We start from the raw sequence: 21,592 nt of genomic DNA, 5'->3' as shown, positions 1-21,592 counted from the left end.
ATAAGCTCATTTTTTAACTTGTTGTATGCAGAAACACTGGCCGTGAATAATCCGAATATAGGCTTGGATCCTAGTGCACAGGACACATAAGGTCTGAAAATGGCTGGAGTTGACCACCTAAACGTGATCTAAGGGTTTTTCTGAGATGCACCCTCAGATATCTTAGTAAAGTACACTTTTAAATTTAATAGGCTACAAATTGATTTCTGTAGCAAATGTGTGTGTGTGTGTGTGTGTGTGTGTAGCCCCTGGGCAGTGCAAGCAGTTGAGCGCTCGGCTGCTAAAAGAAAGGCTGACAGTTTCAATGCACCCAAAGGCACCTTGGAAGAAAGTCCTGGCCATATGCTTCCAAAAGATCAAAGCCGCTGAAAACCCTATGAAGCACTGTTCTATTCTGACACACACACCACGTTGCCGTGAGTCAGAATACACTCAACAGCAACTGGTGTGGGTATGTACGTTGTGTGGGTGTTTCTCCACACATAGATGTACATGCATACACGCTTTGAGGGAGAAAGTCAGGAATAAATTCCTCAGAAGTTCTTCAGCTGGAGGCCTCATGATAGATTACTTCCGGTTTCAGAGTGGCTCATATTTCCCACCTCTTCTCATAAAGAGATGGGCCGTGAACGTGTAACTTCTGCAAAACTGATTCAACAGGTGGAAACATGACTACCAGAGAAGACTACCAGAGAAGCTTGCCTCTTATTAACAAGCTGTGGAACTTATGTTTCTTCCTCACAGGGGAGTCCCAAACCCCTTTCACTTGGAAAATTCCTCTAAATACGGAAGAACAATTTATTAGATGACTTAAGAGTCTGAGAGAAGGTTACTCAATGTTGCTAGCATCTAAGCCAGCTTCTCTCTCCACCCTCATCATATCATTATACAAATGAGTTTCCCTTCTGACACAGTCGCCACCTACTGAGGAGGCAGCAACGTTCCCCAGAAGAACAACGGTAAATACCGAGGACTTTTTTTGGGCGGTGGGAGGGGCGGGGGGACTGTTTAAGAAAAAAAAAAAGTTTCTCCAGAAAACCATGTAGCGATGTAAAGAAACATAAACACAGAGGAGGTGAGAAACATGGCAGCAGAAGGAACATTTAAACTACTATGTTTGACAGAAATAGCAAAGCTTCAGATTCAAAAAGATCTACAAACCCCAACCAAATAAACGCAAAGAAAAATCAAACCTAGACACATCATAGTCAAACTGGTGAAACTCAAAGAGAAAAAATTTTAAACCATCCGGAGAAAAGGTTTAAACACATGATTTTCAAAAGTGCAATAAGACTGATAACCGACTTTGTAACCAAAAAAATGAAAGCCAAAAACCAATGCAACTCCATATCGAAGGTGCTGAAAGAAAACAACTACCAATCCAGAATTTTCAACCTAGTGAAAAATATTCTTAAAATATAAAGGAGAAGTAAAGACTCTACAGGATAAATTAAAACCGAGACAATTTATCACTCGTAGACCTGTATTGAGGCCCTGGTGGTGCAGTGGTTAAGCATTTGGCTGCTAACCAAAAGGTCCCGGCGCTCCTTGGAAACCCTATGGGGTAGTTCTACTCTGTCCTATAGGGTCGCTATGAGTTGGAATTGACTGACAGCAACAGGTAGACTGGTATTAAAAGAAGTACTAAACAGAGGTCTTCAGGCAGAAGGAAAACAATTTCAGACAGAAGCCAGCGGCGCTGAAGGCAACGAAGTCCCCAAAAGGGTAAGCGTGTGAGTATAGCTAAATGATAGGGGTTGTACAGATGTCTCTTCTGCACATTTTTCTTGTTTCCAATTTTGGCCAATCAGAATACTGATCCGTACATCACACATAGGCCAATTCATTCATTCATAAATATATCTGCAGCATAAAGTCCTACAATTAGAACTGCTGAGTCAAAGGATTCATGCACTTGTCCTTCTCAGTGTTTTACTCTAAGCAGCAATAGAGGAGAGAGTGCAAAATGGTTCATCCAATGGAAAGTGAACCAACTGGCTAGTCTGCCTGTCGCTACCTGTTAACTATCCTTTAGAGTCAAGAATCTGTTTATTGGAGAAGCAAAACCAAAGCCCCCGCCAAGGGGCTCTTTTCTTTCCCTTATGGGCAGGAAGTTGCTATCTTCTAATGTCAGCTCCTTTGATGATGGGGCAACTGTACAACTCAAGACAGGTTGGTGACCTTTCAACAGGCTGAAAATTTGGTTTAGACATGTTAACGCTGAGGTATCGATGAGGACTCTACATGGGAGTCAAGTTAGCACTTGGATAAACAGGTCTGGAGCAGAAAGGAGAGGTCCAGGCTGTGAATGTAAATTGGATCAAGCTTGAACTGGGGGTGAGAGATCTACACCTCTCCACCCATGGTTTCTTGGCATCTCTCTAGCCACCTATCACCTAGATTACCAAGATGGCTGTGGGTGGTGCCTGCAAACGAGCCCTTACAATCTCCTGTCCTGCAACAAAGCCACTCGCCTGGCTAAAGGGCGACAGAGTCCATCTCTTACTCCAAGCCCTAAGGATCATTTGTATATTTTGGCTCGGACTCCGAGTCTAATTTCTGAAGGAAACTCAGGTAACAAAAGCTGCCAAAGAGCTGTACTAAGATGATCTTCCTGGAGCAACTGCTAAATCACAGAAGAATTTGTGGAATGAAATTTTGACAAACTCATAGAGCAAAAATAAGTACTCTTCTAGACATAAAGAAGAACTTCCCTAAAGATTAGACACGTCTACAGGGTCGTTATGAATCAGAATCGGGCTTTTTTATAGGGCAAACAATAACACGTGTGAGGAAGGTGCTTTGTAGTTCAGTCAGGTATACAAGACTCAATGAGGACACCTACCCAAAAGCAAAGATGAGAAGGCAGGAAGGGACACGAAAACTGGACAAATGGAAATAGGGAATCTGAGGTGGTAAAGGGGAGAGTGTTGACACATTGCGAGGTTGGCAACCAATGTCACAAAGCAATCTGTGCATTAATTGTTTAATTAGAAACTAATTTGCTCTGTAAACTTTCATTTAAAGCAGAATTTAAAAACAAGAAGAAAAACTTCCCAATTATTAGGCTTGTGGAAGGCTGCCATATCTTTTTAGGGGAAATGGAAAATTGTGCCCTATTTATTGAGAGTTCACACTACGTCACGCCTTGTGCCACCCACTTGATTAGCAGCATTTCCTTTAACCCACAGAGCAGAACTAAGAACCAGCTTGTCTTAATTCTCTACTGCTGCTATAACAGAAATACCGCAAGTGGGGGGCTTTAACAAACGGAAATTTATATTCTCACAGTTTAGGAGGCTAGAAGTCAGAATTTAGGGCGCTGGCTCCAGGGGAAGGCGCTCTCTCTCTGTTGGCTCTGGGGAAAAGTCCTTGGTTCAGGTTCTCTAACGTTCTAGTTGTTCCTTGGCGATCTCCACGTGGCGTCTGTCTTTTCCCCACTCATGTGGGCTTCTCTGTGCCCCATCTGCTTTTTTAATATCTTGAAGGGAGTAGGTTTTGAGGGTGATGCAATTTAACCCATAACACAGGCTTAATATCCTCATCCAACAAACACAAAACTCAGCGCTGGACACATCTGTAGTCAGGATTTGAAACCCAGGCTATCTACTACAAAGACCATGCTTTTCATCATAGCTTTCATAAGTTTTTAAAAAATAGATTCAAATCTAACTACACAATTGAAAAATACATAGAAGAATAGAATCATAGGTGATTTTTTTCCCTATTCTCTCTTAATTTTCCAAAATGTGTGTACACTGGTTGCCATAATGACAGAAATTATACACACACACAATTAACCTACCATGTGGTCACCTTTCTGAATAATGTACATTCTCCCATTGAGACAGAGGCATAGGCTTAAGGGCCTCTTGAGGGCTCCTTTCATCTGTATTAGTCTAAGTCTTGGGGAGTTTCACAACAGAACTGTGTTCTCAGCATACTCTGAGTTCCTATGCCCCACTTCTAGGGCTGCCTGCAGTTAACTCTGGCAAACACTGTTGGCTGCTATTGGTGAAAAGCACCTCGTTTTCCCACTCTGATTTGTGATTTATCTAAGTAATTCATCCTGAAGCCTGACCAGCTTCTTTTAGTGGGCCTATTTTTATTTACCACAATAAAATTTAAAAAAAGAAGAAGAAAATGTACCAAGACTAAATTTAACTAAATGTAGCCATTCACACAGCAAAGGAAATCTCCCTGAGATGTCCAAATCTTCTGACTGCAGGGGTTCCAAGCATCACGCACGTTCTTAAAGCAGAATCCATTTGCGTAACAGCTCTCCTGCGGGAGAAGTAATGTCCCCATTTCACAGGCAAGGAAAATGAAGCACAGAAGAACTGGGTAACTGGGTCACATTCTGGAGCTGATTGTGAGTGGCCATCTAAGATACTCCACTGGTCTCATCCCATCTGGAGCAAAGCAGAATGAAAAAACCCAAAGACACAGGGAAAGATTAGTCCAAAGGACTAATGGACCACAACTACCACAGCCTCCACCAGACTGAGTCCAGAACAACTAGATGGTGCCCGGCTACCACCACCAAATGCTCTGATAGGGATCACAATAGAGGGTCCCAGACAGAGCTAGAGAGAAGTGGAGAACAAAATTCTAACTCAAAAAAAAAAAAAAAAGAACAGACTTATTGGCCTGACAGAGACTGGAGAAACCCTGAGAGTATGGCCCCAGGACACCCTTTTAACTCAGTACTGAAGTCATTCCTGAGGTTCACCAATCAGCCAAAGATTAGACAGGCCTGTAAAACAAAACAAGACTAAAACAACACACCAGCCCAGGGGCAAGGACTAGAAGGCAGGAGGGAACAGGAAAGCTGGTAATAGGGAACCCAAGGTCAAGAAGGGGAGAGTGTTGACATGTCATAGGGTTAGCAACCAATGTCACGAAACAGTAAGTGTACTAATTGTTTAATGAGAAGCTAGTTTGTTCTGTACAAGTTCTGTTCATCTGAAGTACAAGAAAAAAAAAAATTCTGGAACTAAGCCTGATTCTGAGCTAAGGACCCATGTCTCACTCACACAGGTTTTCCTTGCCTGGATGGATATATTTATACTTACACTCACTTGGTTTTACCACTGATCGTTTTCCTGAGGTGAGGCCCAGTCTTCTGTCAACAGTCTTCCAGGAAGCCACCACATCCTTTATTATTTCTTCAGATATTCTTCCCTGCTTGCCTCAGGTAGAAAGAGCTTCCTTCCTGGGTTCCATCTACTATTTGCCATAAAAATCCTCATGTTGTTGTGTGCCGTTGAGTGAATTCTGACTCATAGAGACGCCATGCCCCATAGAGTTGCCTAGGCTGTAATCTTTATGGGAGCAGATCACCTGGTCTTTTCTGCCACGGAGTTGCTGTGTGGGCTCATACTGCCAACCTTCCAGTTAGCAGCCAAGTACTTAACCATTGTGCCACCAAACTAAAACCAAATCAAATCTATTGCCGTCAAGTCAGTTCCAACTCATAGCAACTCTAAAAAACAGAGAAGAACTGCCCTATCCAGTTTCCTAGGCTGTAATCTTTACGTGAGCAGATCCCCAGGTCTTTTCTCTCGAGGGGCAGCTGGTGGGTTCGAATCACCAACCTGTTTGTTAGCAGCCAAGTGCATAACTGTTGCGCCAACAGCACTCCTTAAAAATTTTTGTGCTGAACCTTTAATAAGATTTCTATCTAGATATAAAAATAAGTTCCTTTTCTCATCTCTTGTTAAAGTGTTGGTCACACTAGTGTAAACTATGCAGAAGTAAAAGCCCCTTCAATCGCTTCCCAATCAATGGAAGTACATCCTGTGCTCTACACAGTTTTTCAAGATGACAGTTATTAGCGTATTTGCTTTGGTAAAATTGTGAGGCCTGAGTTATGGACCAAGAGGGTATTTTAAGTCAAGATCTCTGGATAAAAATGGCAACTCTCCTAGGTCTCTGGGAAGAGGTGTCTTGCAGTTATTTCCCCATGTGCAACATTTGAATAATAATACTACACTTACTGTATGAAAGTCTAGTAAAATGCATAATAAGAGATATAAATTATTAATACTGAGAAATGATAAGAGATTAGAGCACATGAAGGGTAAGGTTATATGAATATTAGAAAAAAGTTTTAAGAGACATGGGCAAATGTGAAGACTGTATATAAAGAAATGCGTTTCCTTCTTCATTAATTGATTATTTCTTCCTTATTACCTGTTATGGATTGATTTGTGTCCCCCAAAAGTGTGTGTCAACTTGGCCAGGCCATGATTCCCTGTGGTGTGTGACTGTCCATCATTTTGTCATCTGATGTGATTATCCTACAGGTTGTAACTCCTACCTCTATGACGTTAATGAGGCAGGATTAAAGGCAGTTATGTTAATAAGGCAGGACTCAATCTACAAGATTAGGTTGTGTCTTAAATCAAACTCTTTTGAGATACAAAAGAGAGAATCAAACACAGCGACAGGCAGACCTCATACCACCAAGAAAGCAGAACCAGAAGCTCACATCCTTTGGACCTGGGGTCCCTGGGCTGAGACACTCTTATATCGGGGGAGGACTGATGACAAGGAACTTTTCCCAGAGCTGACAGACAGAAAACACCTTCCCCTGGAGCTGGCACCCTGAATTCGAATTTCTAGCCTCTTAGACTGTGGGAGAATAAACTTCTGTTGTTAAAGCTATCCACTTGTGCAACTTCTTATAGCAGCACTAGATAACTAAGACAGAGGCCATTTTAAAGTCAAAAGGAAGATTTGGAGACATTCAGTTCAGTCTCCTAGAAGACTATATAAGATACTAGAATTGGGCGCATATATAACAACGTGTCCTTTTATATATTGGGACTGTTGTTTTGTTTATATATTTTTTTCTTTCATAGAAAACTTTGCTACAAAACTTCCTGACATATTGAAGACTGTGACAACAAGGCTACCTTCACCAAACTTTGAACACCTCCTCTGCAGTCTCCATCCTGGGATCCTCTTCCTCCCAGCAGTCATTCTGTGCTTGAGTGGACATAAGAATCAGCCAGAGCTGGTCAGCAATGCAGATTTCTGGGCCTCTCCTCCGGATTTTCTGATTCAGGGGTCTGGGCACAGTGGGCAGGAATCTGCATTTTAACCACCCCAGGGGTTCAGATGCACCCTGAGAACCAGCACCAACTTCCTTATGTGCTCAAGCCCGTGGAAAACTGACCGAGAGACCTACCTGGCCATCCGACCCATCTCAGGTATAACACCTACTTAGATGGTGTTTAGAACTGTGGTGCTGGCAAAGAATATTGAATATAGCGCGGACTGCCAGAAGAATGAACAAATCTGTCTTGGAGGAAGTGCAGCCAGAATGCTCCTTAGAAGCAAGGATGGTGAGACTTCATCTCACGTACTTTGAACATATCATCAGAAGGGCCCAGTCCCTGGAGAAGGACATCATGCTTAATAAAGTGGAAGGTCAGCGAAAAAGAGGGAGACCCTCTTGGCACAGTGGTTACAACAGTGGACTCAAGCATAACAACGATGTGAGGATGGTGCAGGACTGGGCAGTGTTTCGTTCTGTTGCTCATAAGATCACCATGACTTGGAGCCAAGTCAATGGCAGCACACAACAACAGACGGCCCTAAGAGGGGAATGCGTATCAATGTGGCTCTGTCTGTAATTCCCACTTCCCCCGGCAGGGAAGTGATTTACCCATAGTGCTATGAGGTCAGATTTCCCAGGATACCCTAAGTTAATACATTCCTCCTCACCATTATGTAAGGAAGTTCGAGGCAGTTTAGATTAGAGAAGTTTAGAAAAAGGAAAGAGAAAAGAAGAAGAAAAGGAATTTTTCACAGGGGAAAAAAAGCTAATACTGCTCACGTAACTAGACTGAGCTGGACTGTGGACGCTTCAGAAGGCAACATGGATTCAGCTAAACCAGGCTCACTGGCCAAGATCCAAATAGCAAGAGTTAGGAATTATTATTGTCTGTGCAGGCCTTTCCGCCTAGTGTGTCTTAGTCTGGAAGCGCCTCTGAAACCTGTCCACCATGGGTGGCTCTGCTGGTATTTGAAATACCAGTGGCATAGCTTCCATCATCATAGCAACGCATAAACCACCACTGATAGTCCATGATGAACAGGTTTCAGCAGAGCTTCCAGACTAAGACAGACTAGGAAGGAAGGCCTGGCAATCTACCTCCGAAAATCAGCCAGTGAAAATCCTATGGATCACAACAGAACATCGTTCAATACAGCGCTGGAAGGTGAAGCCCCTAGCTAGGAAGGCACTCCGAGTACACAGCGGACTCCAGCATACCAATGATGTGAAGATGGGGCAGGGCCAAGCAACGTTTCACTCTGTTGTACTTGGGGTCACCATGTGTCAGAGCCAACTCAACAGTGGCTAACAACATTCTCTGCAGAACTCATGTGGGTTTAGACTGATCTTTTTCAGAAACCACAATCCATAACGAATTGTGGAATGAAACTGCCCTTCTTGGTGCTATCTGGCTGATAAAACTCTTCATCTATCCTATGCCTACCCAGGGCTCGCAAATGGTGCCCTGGGGCTGGTTATTACACTAACAACACCTCCTACTTTGGATATTATGGTCCCTCTTAATTTATTATCCTCTGTACAGCACCGGTGGTTAAAAGCTCAGGCTGCTAACCAAAAGGTCAGCAGTTCAAATCCACCAGCCGCTCCTTGAAAACGCTACAGGGCAGTTCTAACCTGTTCTATAGGGCTACCATGAGTTGGAATCGACTCGATGGCAATGGGTTTTGGTTTTTTGGTAGTTCCCAAATATTAAACACACCAGGAAAAGCACTTTCCTAAAAATAGCTTCACTTTTTACTGTCAACGAGGGAATAACATTTTAGTTGTACCTTTCTACAATTCCAGAATACTTTGTGTTGTAAAAACCTCCAGGGCCCATGTGTGAGTTATGATCCCTCAGGGTGTCCAAACGCCTTTGCACCAGGTGACTGCACACCAAACCCTCCAGGGTGAAGGTGGTGGTTGTTGTTAGGCGCCGCCGAGTCGGTTCCAACTCATGGTGACCCACGTACAACAGAAGGAAATGCTGCCTGGTCCTGCACCATCCTCACCATCGTTTGTATATTTGAGTCCATTGCTGTGACTCTTGTGTTAATCCACCTTATTGAGGGTTTCCCTCGTGTCTGCTGAACCTCTACTATACCAACCACAATGTCATTTTTTAGCGATTGGTCTTTCCTGATAGTATGTCCAAAGTAAGCAAGCAGAAGTCTTGCCATCCTTGCTCGTAAGGAGCAATCTGTTTGCACTTCATCTAAGACTGATTTGTTTATTCTTCTGGAAGTCCATGGTACATTCAATGCTCTTCACCAACGCCACAGTTCAAATGCATCAATTCTTCTCCTTTCTCCCTTTTTCATTATCCAGCTTTCACATGCATACCGAAAGTATCAATAGTCCTTATAACCTGGAAAAGCCTACTACTAACTTTACTGTAGGGTCACTACGAGTCGCAATCAATTGGACGGCAACGGGTTTGGGTTTTTTGTATTTTTTCTTTAAATTTACTATGGAGTTCCTGGGTGGCACAAATGGTTATACACTTGACTACTAGCTGAAAAGCTGGTGGTTCAAAACCACCCAGAAGAGCCTCAGCAGACAGGCCTGGTGGTCTACTTCCATAAGGTCACGCGCCCTCGAAACCCCCATGGAGCAGTTCCACTCTGCACACACAGGGTGCTGTGAGTTAGGATTCACTCAATGGCAACCACAACAACAACACTGCTATTCCCATAACTAACAGGGATAACTGACCCTTAGTGGGTACTTACAGTCTGACAGTCACTGTTCCAACTAACACATTTTATTCTCACAACAACCCAGTGAGGTACGTTTTATTACACCCAGTCTACAAGTTAGGAAACTGAGGTCAAGAAAGGTCACATAGCATGCGTAGGCTTTATTCTCAGGCACAGAAAAGGAAGGAAAGTGCCCTGATGGAAAACCTTATCACCAGGAACATCTCAGGAGAGTTTCTATAGGACTTAAACTTCCGGCATTTTTCTTCCCCAGTAGCTTAGCCATGGAAAGCTTAGCATGTGAAAGCTTTCCAAAGAAAGGATATTAAACTTCACCCTGACAATGGAAAAGAACAGGTTTTGCTCTGTTGCCGAGACTTTGAACCTAGCTCCAATGTCGTTAATCCTTCCACAGATAAGTAGCCCTGGAATATGTCCCAAAAGTAACTGAAATGCCCGTGTTAACAATGGGTAAAAGATTTAAGGGCAATCACTAAAGCTTCACTTTTCACCAACCACGATTCTCTTTTTGGATAATATGTTGTCTCTTCACGTTTCACCAAGGAACAAATCTCAAATGCAATAACAGGGAAGCCCTTCGAAATCCAGGATGTGTTTTTGTTGTTGTTGGATGCTGTTGAGTCAATTCCCATTCATGGCAACCCTACAGGACAGAGTGAACAGCCCCATAGGGTTTCCAGGGCTGCAATCTGCCTTAGAAGAAGTACGGTCAGAATGTTCCTTAGAAGCAAGAATGGTGAGACGTCATCTCACATACTTTGGACATGTTAACAGGAGGGACCAGTCCCTGGAGAAGGATATCATGCTTGGTAGAAGGTCAGCGAAAAAGAGGAAGGCCCTCAACGAGATGGATTGACACAGCGGCTGCAACAGTGGGCTCAAACAGAGCAAGTACCGTGAGGATGGTGCAGGACAGGGCAGTGTTTCTTTCTATGAGTTGGAACTGACTCAGTGGCACCTAAAAACCTCACAACAACAATCTTTACAGGGGCAGATTGCCAGGTCTTTCTCCCACGGAGAGGATGGTGGGTTTGAACTACCAACCTTTCAGTTAGCAGCTGAATGCCTAACCACTGCGCCACCAGGGCTCCTTCCAAAATGTGTTAACACACCAAATATGCTTCCGGAATGTGGGATGGGAAAGGCAGAGGAGGGAACTGGAACAGAAATTTCAAGTTTTTCCTGGAGACCCTGGCTCATCAAGTATTTCATGTTACCCTGATGATCAGTCCCCACTTCTTGCCGTCTCTCTTCTTCCTATAAACCTGCTCAACTCATTCCCATCAGAGGACCTACCTTAATGCCCTGTCTCTCTCACCCTTGACCACCATGCCTTTTCTCCCTCCACTCCTCTCATTCCCTAACCCAAAGCTCTCAGCCTCCGTCCTCAGGCCTCTGCTGGCGCTGCTCTGGACACAGCCTCTAAGCATATTCCACTGCACGACCCAGTGACGTCCATCCAGTCCTGTTCTACCTTGTCCTTTCTGTGCCATCAGACACTGTTGGCCTTCTCCACCCTTTATGAAACTCCTTCCTGGGATTAAACACATACTACCCACCAGTTAGGAAACTCTGGTGGCGTAGTGGTTAAGAGCTATGGCTGCTAACCAAAAGGTCAACAGTTGGAATCCACCAGGCACTCCTTGGAAACTCTATGGCGGCAGTTCTACTGTGTCTTATAGGGTCGCTGTGAATCGTAGTCGACTCGATGGCAGTGGGTTTACCGACCAGTTGCTGTCCCTGGGTGGCACAAACAGTTAAACATTCTGCTGCTAAACAAAAGGTTGGCGGTTCAAATTCTCTCGGAGGTACCTCAAAGAAAGGCCTGGCAATCTACTTCTTGAAAAACTAACCACTGAAAACCTTATGGAGTGCAATTCTACTCTGACACACATGGAGTCGCTATGAGTTGGAATTGACTGATGACAACTGGTTTGATTGTTCTCAGTTTCCTTAACTAGATTCTTCTCCCCTTGTAAGCCCCTGAAATGTTCATTCCCATGTGGCAGCTCTTGGCCAAACTTGGGGCTGAGGGTGGAGGAACCAGATGCCGCTCCAGGTGAGTCAATATTGGTCCTAAAACATGGGGAAATGTTAAAAAAAAAAAAAAAAAGGGAGAGGGAACAGGGAATCTCAGCAAAAACAAAACAAAAAAAACCCAGCATTATGTGGCAACAGAGGGCTCTTCTGCGATGACCCTACTGTGGCTATTTTCCAGACGGTGGATAAAAAACCAGTGGCTACTGAGTCAGTTCTGACTCATGAAGATCCCGTGTGTCAGAGTAGAATTGTGCTCCACAGAGTTTTCAATGGCTGATTTTTCAGAAGCAGATCACCAGGCCTTTCTTCCAGAGTGCCTCTGAGTGGACTTGAACCTCCAAACTTTCGGTTCACATCCAGACACATTAAGCATTTGCACCACCCAGGAATAAGTACAGTGGATAGATTATTATAAATGGCCTTTTCTCAGAGAAAAGCAGTTGCTTTAACGGTTTCATTCCTTCAAAGGACAATGTCAAAGCTGTTGAGCCCAAAACTGCCCCTCTTGATCATTTAGCTCCCATGGAAAATTTTTCCCCTAAGAAAAAAAAATGCAGAAAGGAGTTTCTACAAAGCCACAAATTTAGCCTCTTTTGCCCAGCTGAAAGCACTTGAGTCTTGGCTGTTTCCTGCCAGTTTAATAATCAACAACTCAGCCCTTTCATGCCCTCAAGTCTTGAACCACATACTCCTGATGACATGCTTGTGGCCGAACACGATGACAACTTGAAAGGTCCTCAGTGTGTCGGACACGGGCAGGAAGTTCGGATTCTTGCAAGCCATGGCTCCTCCTTACAAAGCCTGTGTTTTAAAAGTGGGGCCAGCGGCAACTTCATAGAGCTTTGGGGCTACTATGAGTTGTTCTGATTAAAAGTAAAATGATATCCTTTTATTTTTCTTTAATTTAGGCAGTTTCTTTTTTTTTTTTTAATTGTTGTTGAGAATATAAACGGCAAAACATAGACCCATTCAACAATGTTTACACGTACGATACAGTGACAAGGATTACATTCTTCCAGTTTGCGACCATTCTCAGCCTCCTTTTCCCGACTGTTCCTCCCCTGTGGATACAAGCCCACTGTCCCCTAAGCTTTCTATCTGACCTTTCCAGTTGCTGTTGTCAATTTGATCCCATATAGACAGTTCTTCAAAAGAGCACAATGCTCACGGCAGACATTCTTTGCTAAATAAGCCAACTTATTGTTTGGTTTAAAGATGACCTCAGGGTACAAATGATATCCTTGTGAAGGGCCAAAATGGCACGGCTGACACGATACACTCTAAGCAGCCAGTGACAGAGAAGAAAGGCTTGGATACTGTAGGTTAAATTTTTGAAAGATGATTTATTGAGGCTGTCAGATTGGTGCTGACGGGACATAAATCACTGACTTTTCTCTTTTCATGGATCTTTGTGGAAGAGTGGGCTGCGGCCAGAGGTGGGTTCAGCCACGGGTGGGGACTTGTTGCATCTCTTCACAGATTATCCTCAGGATACATGAATGCTCTGGGGAGGGCACGTCTGTCCCCAAAAGTCACACCACAGGGCTACATCTGGGCTTGAAATTTTGTGAGTCCTTGGCATTGGCCGAGACCCTGGGGAACTCCCCGGTAGCCCTCTCCCTATACCTTCATCCCAGGTAAGGGAAGATGCAACAACGGTTATAAAGATAACCAGGTACAAAGAGGAAAATGAGATGGGATGCTGGATTCACCTCGGGGGAACGTGACTTCACCGTGACCTCCTGCTGTCTACGTGGAGGCGACCCCCTTCACAGCATGCCTGCAGGGTCGCCCTCACCTAACTCAGTCACCAAGAACAAAGTGACATTGTTGCTGTCAGTTGCTGCGGGGTTGGCTCCAACTCACGGAGGACTCAGGTATAACAGAAGGAAACGTTGCCTGGTCCTGTGCCGTTTTCACAATCGGTGGTACGCCTGAGTCCATTGTCGTCACCATTGTGTCAGTCCATCTCATCGAGGGCTTCCCTTGTTTTTGCTGACCCTCTATTTTACCCTCAATGAGGTGGACTGACACAGTGGGTACCACAATGAACTCAAGCATAGCAACGATCGTAAGGATGGCGCAGGACCTGGCAGTGTTCCATTCTGTTGTGGACAGAGTCGCTATGAGTCGGAACCGACTCGACGGCACCTAATGATAACAACGACTACTTTACCAGCTGTCATCGACTGAATTGTGTCCTCCAAAAATATGTTTTATCTTGGCTAAGCCATGATTCCCAGTATTGTGTGACCGTCCACCATTTTGTCATCTGATGTGATTTTTCTCTGTGTTGTACATCCTACCTCTGTGATGTTTAGGAGGCAGGATTAGAGGCAAATGAGACAGGACTCAAGCTACAAGACTAGGTTGTGTTTTAAATCAAACACTTTTGAGATATAAAAGATAGAATCAAGTAAGGAGACGGGGGACCTCATACCACCAAGAAAGCAGTGCTGGAGCAGAGTGCATCCTTTGGACCAGGGTTTTCCTGCTCTGAGAAGCTCCTAGACCAGGGAATGATTGATGACAAGGACCTTCCTCCAGAGCCAACAGAAAGAGAAAGGCTTCCCCTGGAGCTGGCACCCTGAACTCAGACTTCGAGCCTCCTGGACTATGAGCAAATAAATTTCTCTTTGTTAAAGCCATCCACTTGTGGTATTTCTGTTAAAGCAGCACTAGATAACTAAGACACCAACCATGATATTCTTTTTTAGAGGCTGGTCTTTCCTGGGGGCCCTGGTGGTGGGCACAGTGGTTAGGAGCTTGGCTGCTAAGGAAAAGGTTGGCAGTTTGAATCTACCAGCTCTTCCTTGGAAACCCTATGAGACAGTTCTACTCTGTTGTATAGGGTCGCTATGAGTTGGAATCGACTGGATGGCAATGGGTTTAGGTTTTGGTCTTTCCTGATGATGTGTCCAAAGAAAACGAACCAAAGTCTCGCCATCCTCATTTCTGAGGAGCATTCTGGTTGTATTTCTTCTAAGACTGATCTGTTTGTTCTTCTGACAGTCCACAGCATATCCAATATTCCTTCCTCACCAACACCACAGTTCAAATGCATCGGTTCTTCTTCTGCCTTCCAAGTAACAATTCCAGGTCACAAATGTCCGTCCATAGGTTATTATGTTTCTGGAAAGTCCCTATTCTCCAGAGTCAGGTCTGCTTCTTCAGGGCAGCAACTGCATTTGGTAAAAGCATTTTCTCAGTAAAAATGCAACTACCTCTATGAGCAAGAACCCACTAAGAATTTACCCACTAGGAACAAATCCATTCCTGTTGAAGGATGAATCAGCTGAGGGCAGGTTTTGAAGGCAGTTGAAGGGAAAAGAAGGAAAACAGGTATAGATTGAAGCTTTGGAAACCACGTCTGGATGGAATCCCAGAAAGTACTAGAAGTGGGTGGAGCCATGAGAAGGTATAGCTAAGAAGGAGAAGAATTCTAAAGACAACATCACATATGTCCCAGTTTTCTTCAGACCCTGATAGCTGAATCAGATAAAAGGAGAAAAGACAAGACAGAGAAAGGTAACACTTGTTAGGTGAATGGTATTTCTTTGAAGGGAAGAAAGGTAAAATATAAACATGACTGGAAAGGAATCAAGCAGTACAGGGATAGAAAGTTCAGTGTTGAAGCTGTGTGAAGACACGTTAAATGACAGGGTGATGTTAATCTGTTTGTAGAAAAGGCACAGGCTGAGGAGAGCATAGGAAGAAATCGCCGAAGCCAGAGAACTGAGGGGCCCCTTGGGTCCCCAGGGACACAAGCCAGCGTGGACAGTGAGTTGGGCAGTAGGTAACACCTCAGGCTTGGTGTCCACAGAAAATACACCTCAGATGAGGCCCTCAACCCACCAAATTATTGGAATCTCTCTGCTGTACATGGTGTCCCTGTGTGGTGCAAACGGTGAACGCACTCGGCTGCTAACCAAAAGGCTGGAGATTTGAGTCTACCAGAGATGCCTTGGAAGACAGGCCTGGTGACTTACTTCCAAAAAATCAGTCATCGAAAACCCTGTGGAGCACAGTTCTACTTCGACTCACATGGGGTCACTGTGAGCTGGGATCGACTTGAGAGTAATTTGGTTGTATTTTCCTCTGTTGTATACAAGAGTCTTTTTCTTGAATGTGTTCAAGGTGTGCCTTAGTTATCTAGTGCAGTTAAAACAGAAATACACAAGTAGATGGCTTTAACAAACAGAAATTTATTCTTTCACAGGCTAGGAGGCTAGAAGTCCGAATTCAGGGCATCAGCTCCAGAGGAAGGCTTTTTCTCTCTCTGGGGAAAGGTCCTTGTCATCAATCTTCTCCTGGTCTAGGAGCTTCTCAGAGCAGGGACCCCAGGTCCAAAGGGCGCATTCCCCTCCCAGTTCTTCATTTTTGGTGATATGAGTTTCCTCTCCTCCCTGCTCCCTTTTCTCATCTATACCTCAAAAGAGATTGATTTAAGATATAACCTAATCTTGTAAATTGAGTCCTCCTTCATTAACTGCCTCTAATCCTGCCTCATTAACATCATAGAGGTAGGAGTTACAACACATAGGAAAGTCACATCAGATGACAAAACGGTGGACAATCACATGGCCTAATAAAGTTGGGACACATTTTGGGGGCACACAATTCAATCCATAACAAGGCATGACACAAAGTTTGCACAGCCTGTTTACTCAACTTTTTTTCCCCTTAATTCAGAGATCAAAAAGAACTTTTTAATACAATTCATTGAGACAGTGAAACAGAATTAGAAATACTTTAGTTTATTTAAAAACTGTCAGCAGAACTTAGAGTAGATATATTTATTTCCCCAGAGGCTGCCACACTTTTGAGAAAAGGTTTCTCTGAGGTAAAACTAGCTGGTGCATTTAAAAAATGACAAATGGACCCTGTAAAAATTTTTCTGTCAAAAATACCCTTTTGATTAAAAGATTAGCAAATTCAAGTAAATTGTGTATAGGCTCTTAACGAGTCACGTTTGATTAGTTTATGAAATGTAGAGGCAGTGGAGAGATATAAAATAACAGTTCATAATCTGGTTCTCCGGCTGAATTTAAAGCATCATGAAGAAACAAACAGCAAATTCACAGTGTGGTAAATAAACATGCATCTTTCTATGCATCAGGTGTGAGTAACGATTTATGCAGTGCTTTTATACTCTATTCTGGCTGTAAGTCTGAAAATATTTTTGTTATATGTCAAAAGAAAAATATTCAGGCCATTTAAAAGTGTCTAAATACTCAATCATCCAAATTCATAGGGATCCCGTAAGGACAGGGTAGAACTGCCCCCATAGGATTTCCAAGGCTGTAATCTTTACAGAAGCTGACTGCCACATCTTTCTCCCAGGGAGTGGCTGGTGGGTTTGAACTACTGACCTTTTGGTTAGCAGCCAAGCTCTTTAACCACTGTGCCAGCAGGGTGGCTATGAATCAGCTAATGGAAGTAAATTTGGGGGTAAATATTCAATATTCCATATCCATAGTTTATATGTGATCGTCAAAGTTAATTAAGGAATTCTAAGTTCAATATTCAAAGGAAAAAAATATGCTGTAAATCCAGTTTTTTTCTGTGTTCCCAGGCTTTATCCAACTTTCCTGGAATTGTTGAAGGTCTTATATTTAAAAACTAGTCGGTTACCTGTGAATTACATGCCCGCAATCTCTGGATTCACCAGCAAGGCCAGTTAGAAAATGGATCATTTTATAGGTATATTTTAAAGGTTTTAAAGAGAAATGTGCTTTTCCTTCTACCACAAGGAAACAACCCCATAAACATGCCTACATTCCATTTCTTGTGCCCCTCCCACCTCTGGCAGAGAAAAAAAAAAAAAGGTCAAAAGGGAACAATTTTTGGATGCCTTTGTAGGAGTTTTGTTTGTTTGTTTACCTAAATTGAATAATGATCTCAAAGCTCCAGACCCTTGGTCTACTGAGTTTGAAGTTTTAGCATCTCCATCTCAGTGCTCTAATAAAGAACTGCCCAGCAGACTTTGGTTTGCATCCCAGCTCCGCCACTGACCCAGAATTTTTGAGGATAAGGAAGATATTTGGGGAAGTGCCTGGAACCTGGCATAGAACAAATGCTTCCTGATACAGGTTTCTTCCCTTATTCAAAGCAACAGAGCAAATGAAGCTGGCCTGTGGTAGGAGTGGGGTAGGGGTCAGCCTCATTGGGGGCTATTGGGAGAATCCTTCAATTTCTTCACTGTTTGTCAAGATGCCTAGTGCTTTCATCAATGGAGATGAATTCCGAAGTCTTTCTTGTTAGCTACCTGACTCATAGGGAGCCCACGCACAATGACATTTGACTGTTGTGATCCACAGGGTTTTCCCTGGCTGATTTTCAGAAGTAGATCACCAGGCTTTTCTTCCTAGTTCCTCTTAGTCTGGAAACTCTGCTAAAACCTGTTCGGCATCCTAGCAACATGCAAGCCTCCACCCATAAACGGGTGGTGGCTGCAGATGGAAGGCGAGAATTCTACCACTGAACCACCAAAGCCCTCCTCTGCTTCTCTACTTCTCCCCAAAAGAACCATTGCAGATGGAACCAATGTTTTCATCTCAAGGAATTTTCTCATCAAGGACCCTGCTTCTAAACCCAGATTGAAGTGAAGGTCAAGGAGGCAGGGAAGCCAGAAGGGTAGCTGGAAGTACCTAAGTGCCATTGAGTTGATTCCAACTCATGGTGACACCATGTGTGTCAGAAAACCACAGGATTTTCAATGGCTGCGACAATGGACTCAAACATACCAGTGATCAGGAAGATGGCACAGGACCTGGTAACATTTAATTCTGTTATAGACAAGGTTGCCATGAGTCGGAACAGACTCAACAGTCCCTGACAACAACAAAGGAGAGACTAGGAGCCAAGGTCTAGTCACCAGGGTGGTGTTTTTTCATACACCATGATATAGTCCTAGAGAAAGAAAATATCGTCCAGTTCTGTGGGTTTTCAGTCATGGTTCATAAGGTCAACTGCACTCAGAGTCCACAGTATCTACCATAGTGAACGGGTCAGATGCAGATGGAACTGCATTTTTTACACATAGAAAGATCCCTTCCCCACCATCCCAAACATTCTCTCTCCCTCCGGAAATCAAGTTTCATGCTTGATACCACTGAGTTGATTAAGCCCCCAGAGGCTGGGCCGAACTTTTAGGGGACTGTTTCTAATTTTGATAATGTGATGGAGGAAAAAAAAGCCTAGAATCTTTAGTTTGAAAGCGCATCTTTGTGACAGCTCATTTCAGAGTAAAATCAAGTCAGTTTTGGCCTATTCCAACGGAAATAAAGAACAAATTTAAAATCATAGTCCAAGCTCTGGTGAAGAGAAACCACCACGAGGTTTGTAGAAGCTGTCAGGCTACGTCTTGTTGTGTTTGGAGCGGACATGGCCCATCTCTCCTGAAAGTTAACCCTCTGACCCATCTGAGGTGAAGCCAACCATACTACAGCATACGGAAAAAACTACTGTGGCACATTCCAAGGCAAGAGCGTGACGAAAACTTACTTCAGCAGGAAAGTCGGCTTGTTGGTAGCAGTTGTTGGCAAGAACAAGAAGCACGCAGTTAAGGGCATGGGTTTGGTTTCAGCTAGTCCTTGGTTTCCACCACAGCTCTGCCACCGACAGGCTGTACTCTCGTGGGCAATCTGCATATCCTCACTCAGCCTCAGTTTCCATATCTGCATCCTTGGGATAACAAAAGCATCTTTCACCTTCTGTTCCACCACCGTCTCTCAGTTTGTCCTACTGTGGTGGCTTGCGTGTTGCTGTGATGCTGGAAGCTCTGCCACTGGTATTTCAAATACCAGCAAGGTCACCCATGGTGGACAGGAGTCAGTAATGCTTCCAGACTAAGACAGACTAGGAAGAACGGCCTGGCGTTCTACTTCTGAAAATTAGCCAATGAAAACCTTATCAGTCCCAACAGAACACAGTCCAACTCACTTGCTTTGGACACATCATTGCTAGAGGAGGACATCACACTTGGTAAAGTCAGTGAAAAAGAGGAAGATCCTCAACAAGATGGACTGACGCAGTGGGTGCAACAATGGGCTCAAGCATAGTAACAATTGTGAGGATGGTGCAGGACCAGGCAGCATTTCCTAACAAAAACAACAACAAATGACTTGGAAAGGTCTCCAGCTGAGAACCAGTAGAGCCAGAAATGGAATCCAATGGGTTTGCCTCCCAAACATTCCTACTCAAAAGTCTATGTTGTTTTTGCTCTGCATTAAGGATTCTGTGACTTATTGGGTAGCATAAATAGTTAAGCACTTGGCTATTAACCAAAAGGTTAGCAGTTAGCAGTTAAAATTCACCCAGAGGTGCCTAGAAATAAAGGCCTGGCTATCTACTTCTAAAAAATCATCCATTGAAAACCCACATAAGGTCGCCATGAGTCGGAGTCAACTCGACAGCTGCTCATTTGGCTTCCTGTTGTTGTTTTAACATGAATAAGAAAGACGTATTTAGCAGGTTGTTAAAAGAATAAAACAAGAAGATTTGACAGACCCCCATTGAACCAGTCGTGTAAAGTGAGCCCTCATCATCTAACTTCTCCTCTCAGAGGACAGACGTGGGAGTGAACATTTTAAAATGCTTCTCTCTCATACTTTGGAAATATCTTGTTTCCCGTCAAATAAGATATCCTAAATTAATCACTCAGAAGCTATTTAAAACGATCTCTTAATCTTGTGTTGTTTTTTTTTCTAAAATATTTTAAATGGATTGTTCTCAGAAAAAATGCAACTTAGCTCCTTATCAATTTGTGGGGTTTCTAGAAAATGTTCAGTTCCACATAACACTTCTGGTGTCCTCGGTTGAAATTTGTGTGTGTGTGTGGTAAAAATACATATAAAAAAACATTTGCCATTTCAAAACAATTTTTAGATGTACAGTCCAACGTAGCATGTAATAAACCCACCACCGTCGAGTCGGTTCCGACTCATAGCGACCCTACAGGACAGAGCAGAACCACCCCGTTGGTGGATTTAAACTGCCGACCTTTTGGTTAGCAGCAGAGTTCTTAATCACAGCACTACCTGATCATAACAAATTATGGATAACGTTGCGAAGAATGGGAATTCCAGAACACTTAATTGTGCTCATGAGGAACCTTTAGATAGACCAAGAGGCAGTTGTTTGGACAGAACAAGGGGATACTGATTGGTTTAAAGTCAGGAAAGGTGTGCATCAGGGTTGTATTCTTTCACCATACCTATTCAATCTGTATGCTAAGCAAATAATCTGAGAAGCTGGACTATATGAAGAAGAACGGGGCATCAGGATTGCAGGAAGACTCATTAACAGCCTGTGTTATGCAGATGACAGAACCTTGCTTGGTGAAAGTGAAAAGGACTTGAAGCACTTACTAATGAAGATCAAAGATTACAGCCTTCAGCATGGGTTGTACCCAAACATAAAGAAAACGAAAATTCTCACAACTGGATCAATGAGCAACATCATGATAAATGGAGAAAAGATTGAAGTTGTCAAGGATTTTATTTTACTTGGATCCACAATCAACAGCCACGGAAGCAGCAGTCAAGAAATCAAAAGACGCATTGCATTGGGTAAATCTGCTGCAAAGGACCTCTTTAAAGTGTTGAAGAGCAAAGATGTCACCTTGAAGACTAAGGTGCGCCTGACCCAGGCCATGGTATTTTCAATCGCATCATATGCATGTGAAGGCTGGACAATGAATAGGGAAGACGGAAGAAGAACTGACGCCTTTGAATTGTGGTGTTGGCGAAGAATATTGAATATA

General features: G+C 43.5%; 1 protein-coding gene across 2 annotated transcripts in view; it reads right to left on the bottom strand.

The window, feature by feature from the left end:
* Positions 1-21,592, bottom strand: part of DOCK8 (dedicator of cytokinesis 8) — a 216,811-nt gene that overhangs the window by 176,533 nt on the left and 18,686 nt on the right. Inside the window, exon 1 of one of the 2 annotated variants that reach the window (XM_064290562.1) lies at positions 19,333-19,505. The exons of the other annotated variant lie outside the window; for it this stretch is intronic. Coding sequence (XP_064146632.1) covers positions 19,333-19,478 — 146 coding nt within the window. The 5' untranslated portion in view covers positions 19,479-19,505. Of the gene's footprint in view, positions 1-19,332; positions 19,506-21,592 lie in introns of those variants that run through there. 2 annotated transcript variants of the gene reach the window in all.

Source organism: Loxodonta africana, chromosome 9 (genome assembly GCF_030014295.1).
Source record: "Loxodonta africana isolate mLoxAfr1 chromosome 9, mLoxAfr1.hap2, whole genome shotgun sequence".
Classification (NCBI taxonomy): Eukaryota; Metazoa; Chordata; class Mammalia; order Proboscidea; family Elephantidae; genus Loxodonta; species Loxodonta africana.
This window is presented reverse-complemented; position numbering and strand designations above follow the sequence as displayed.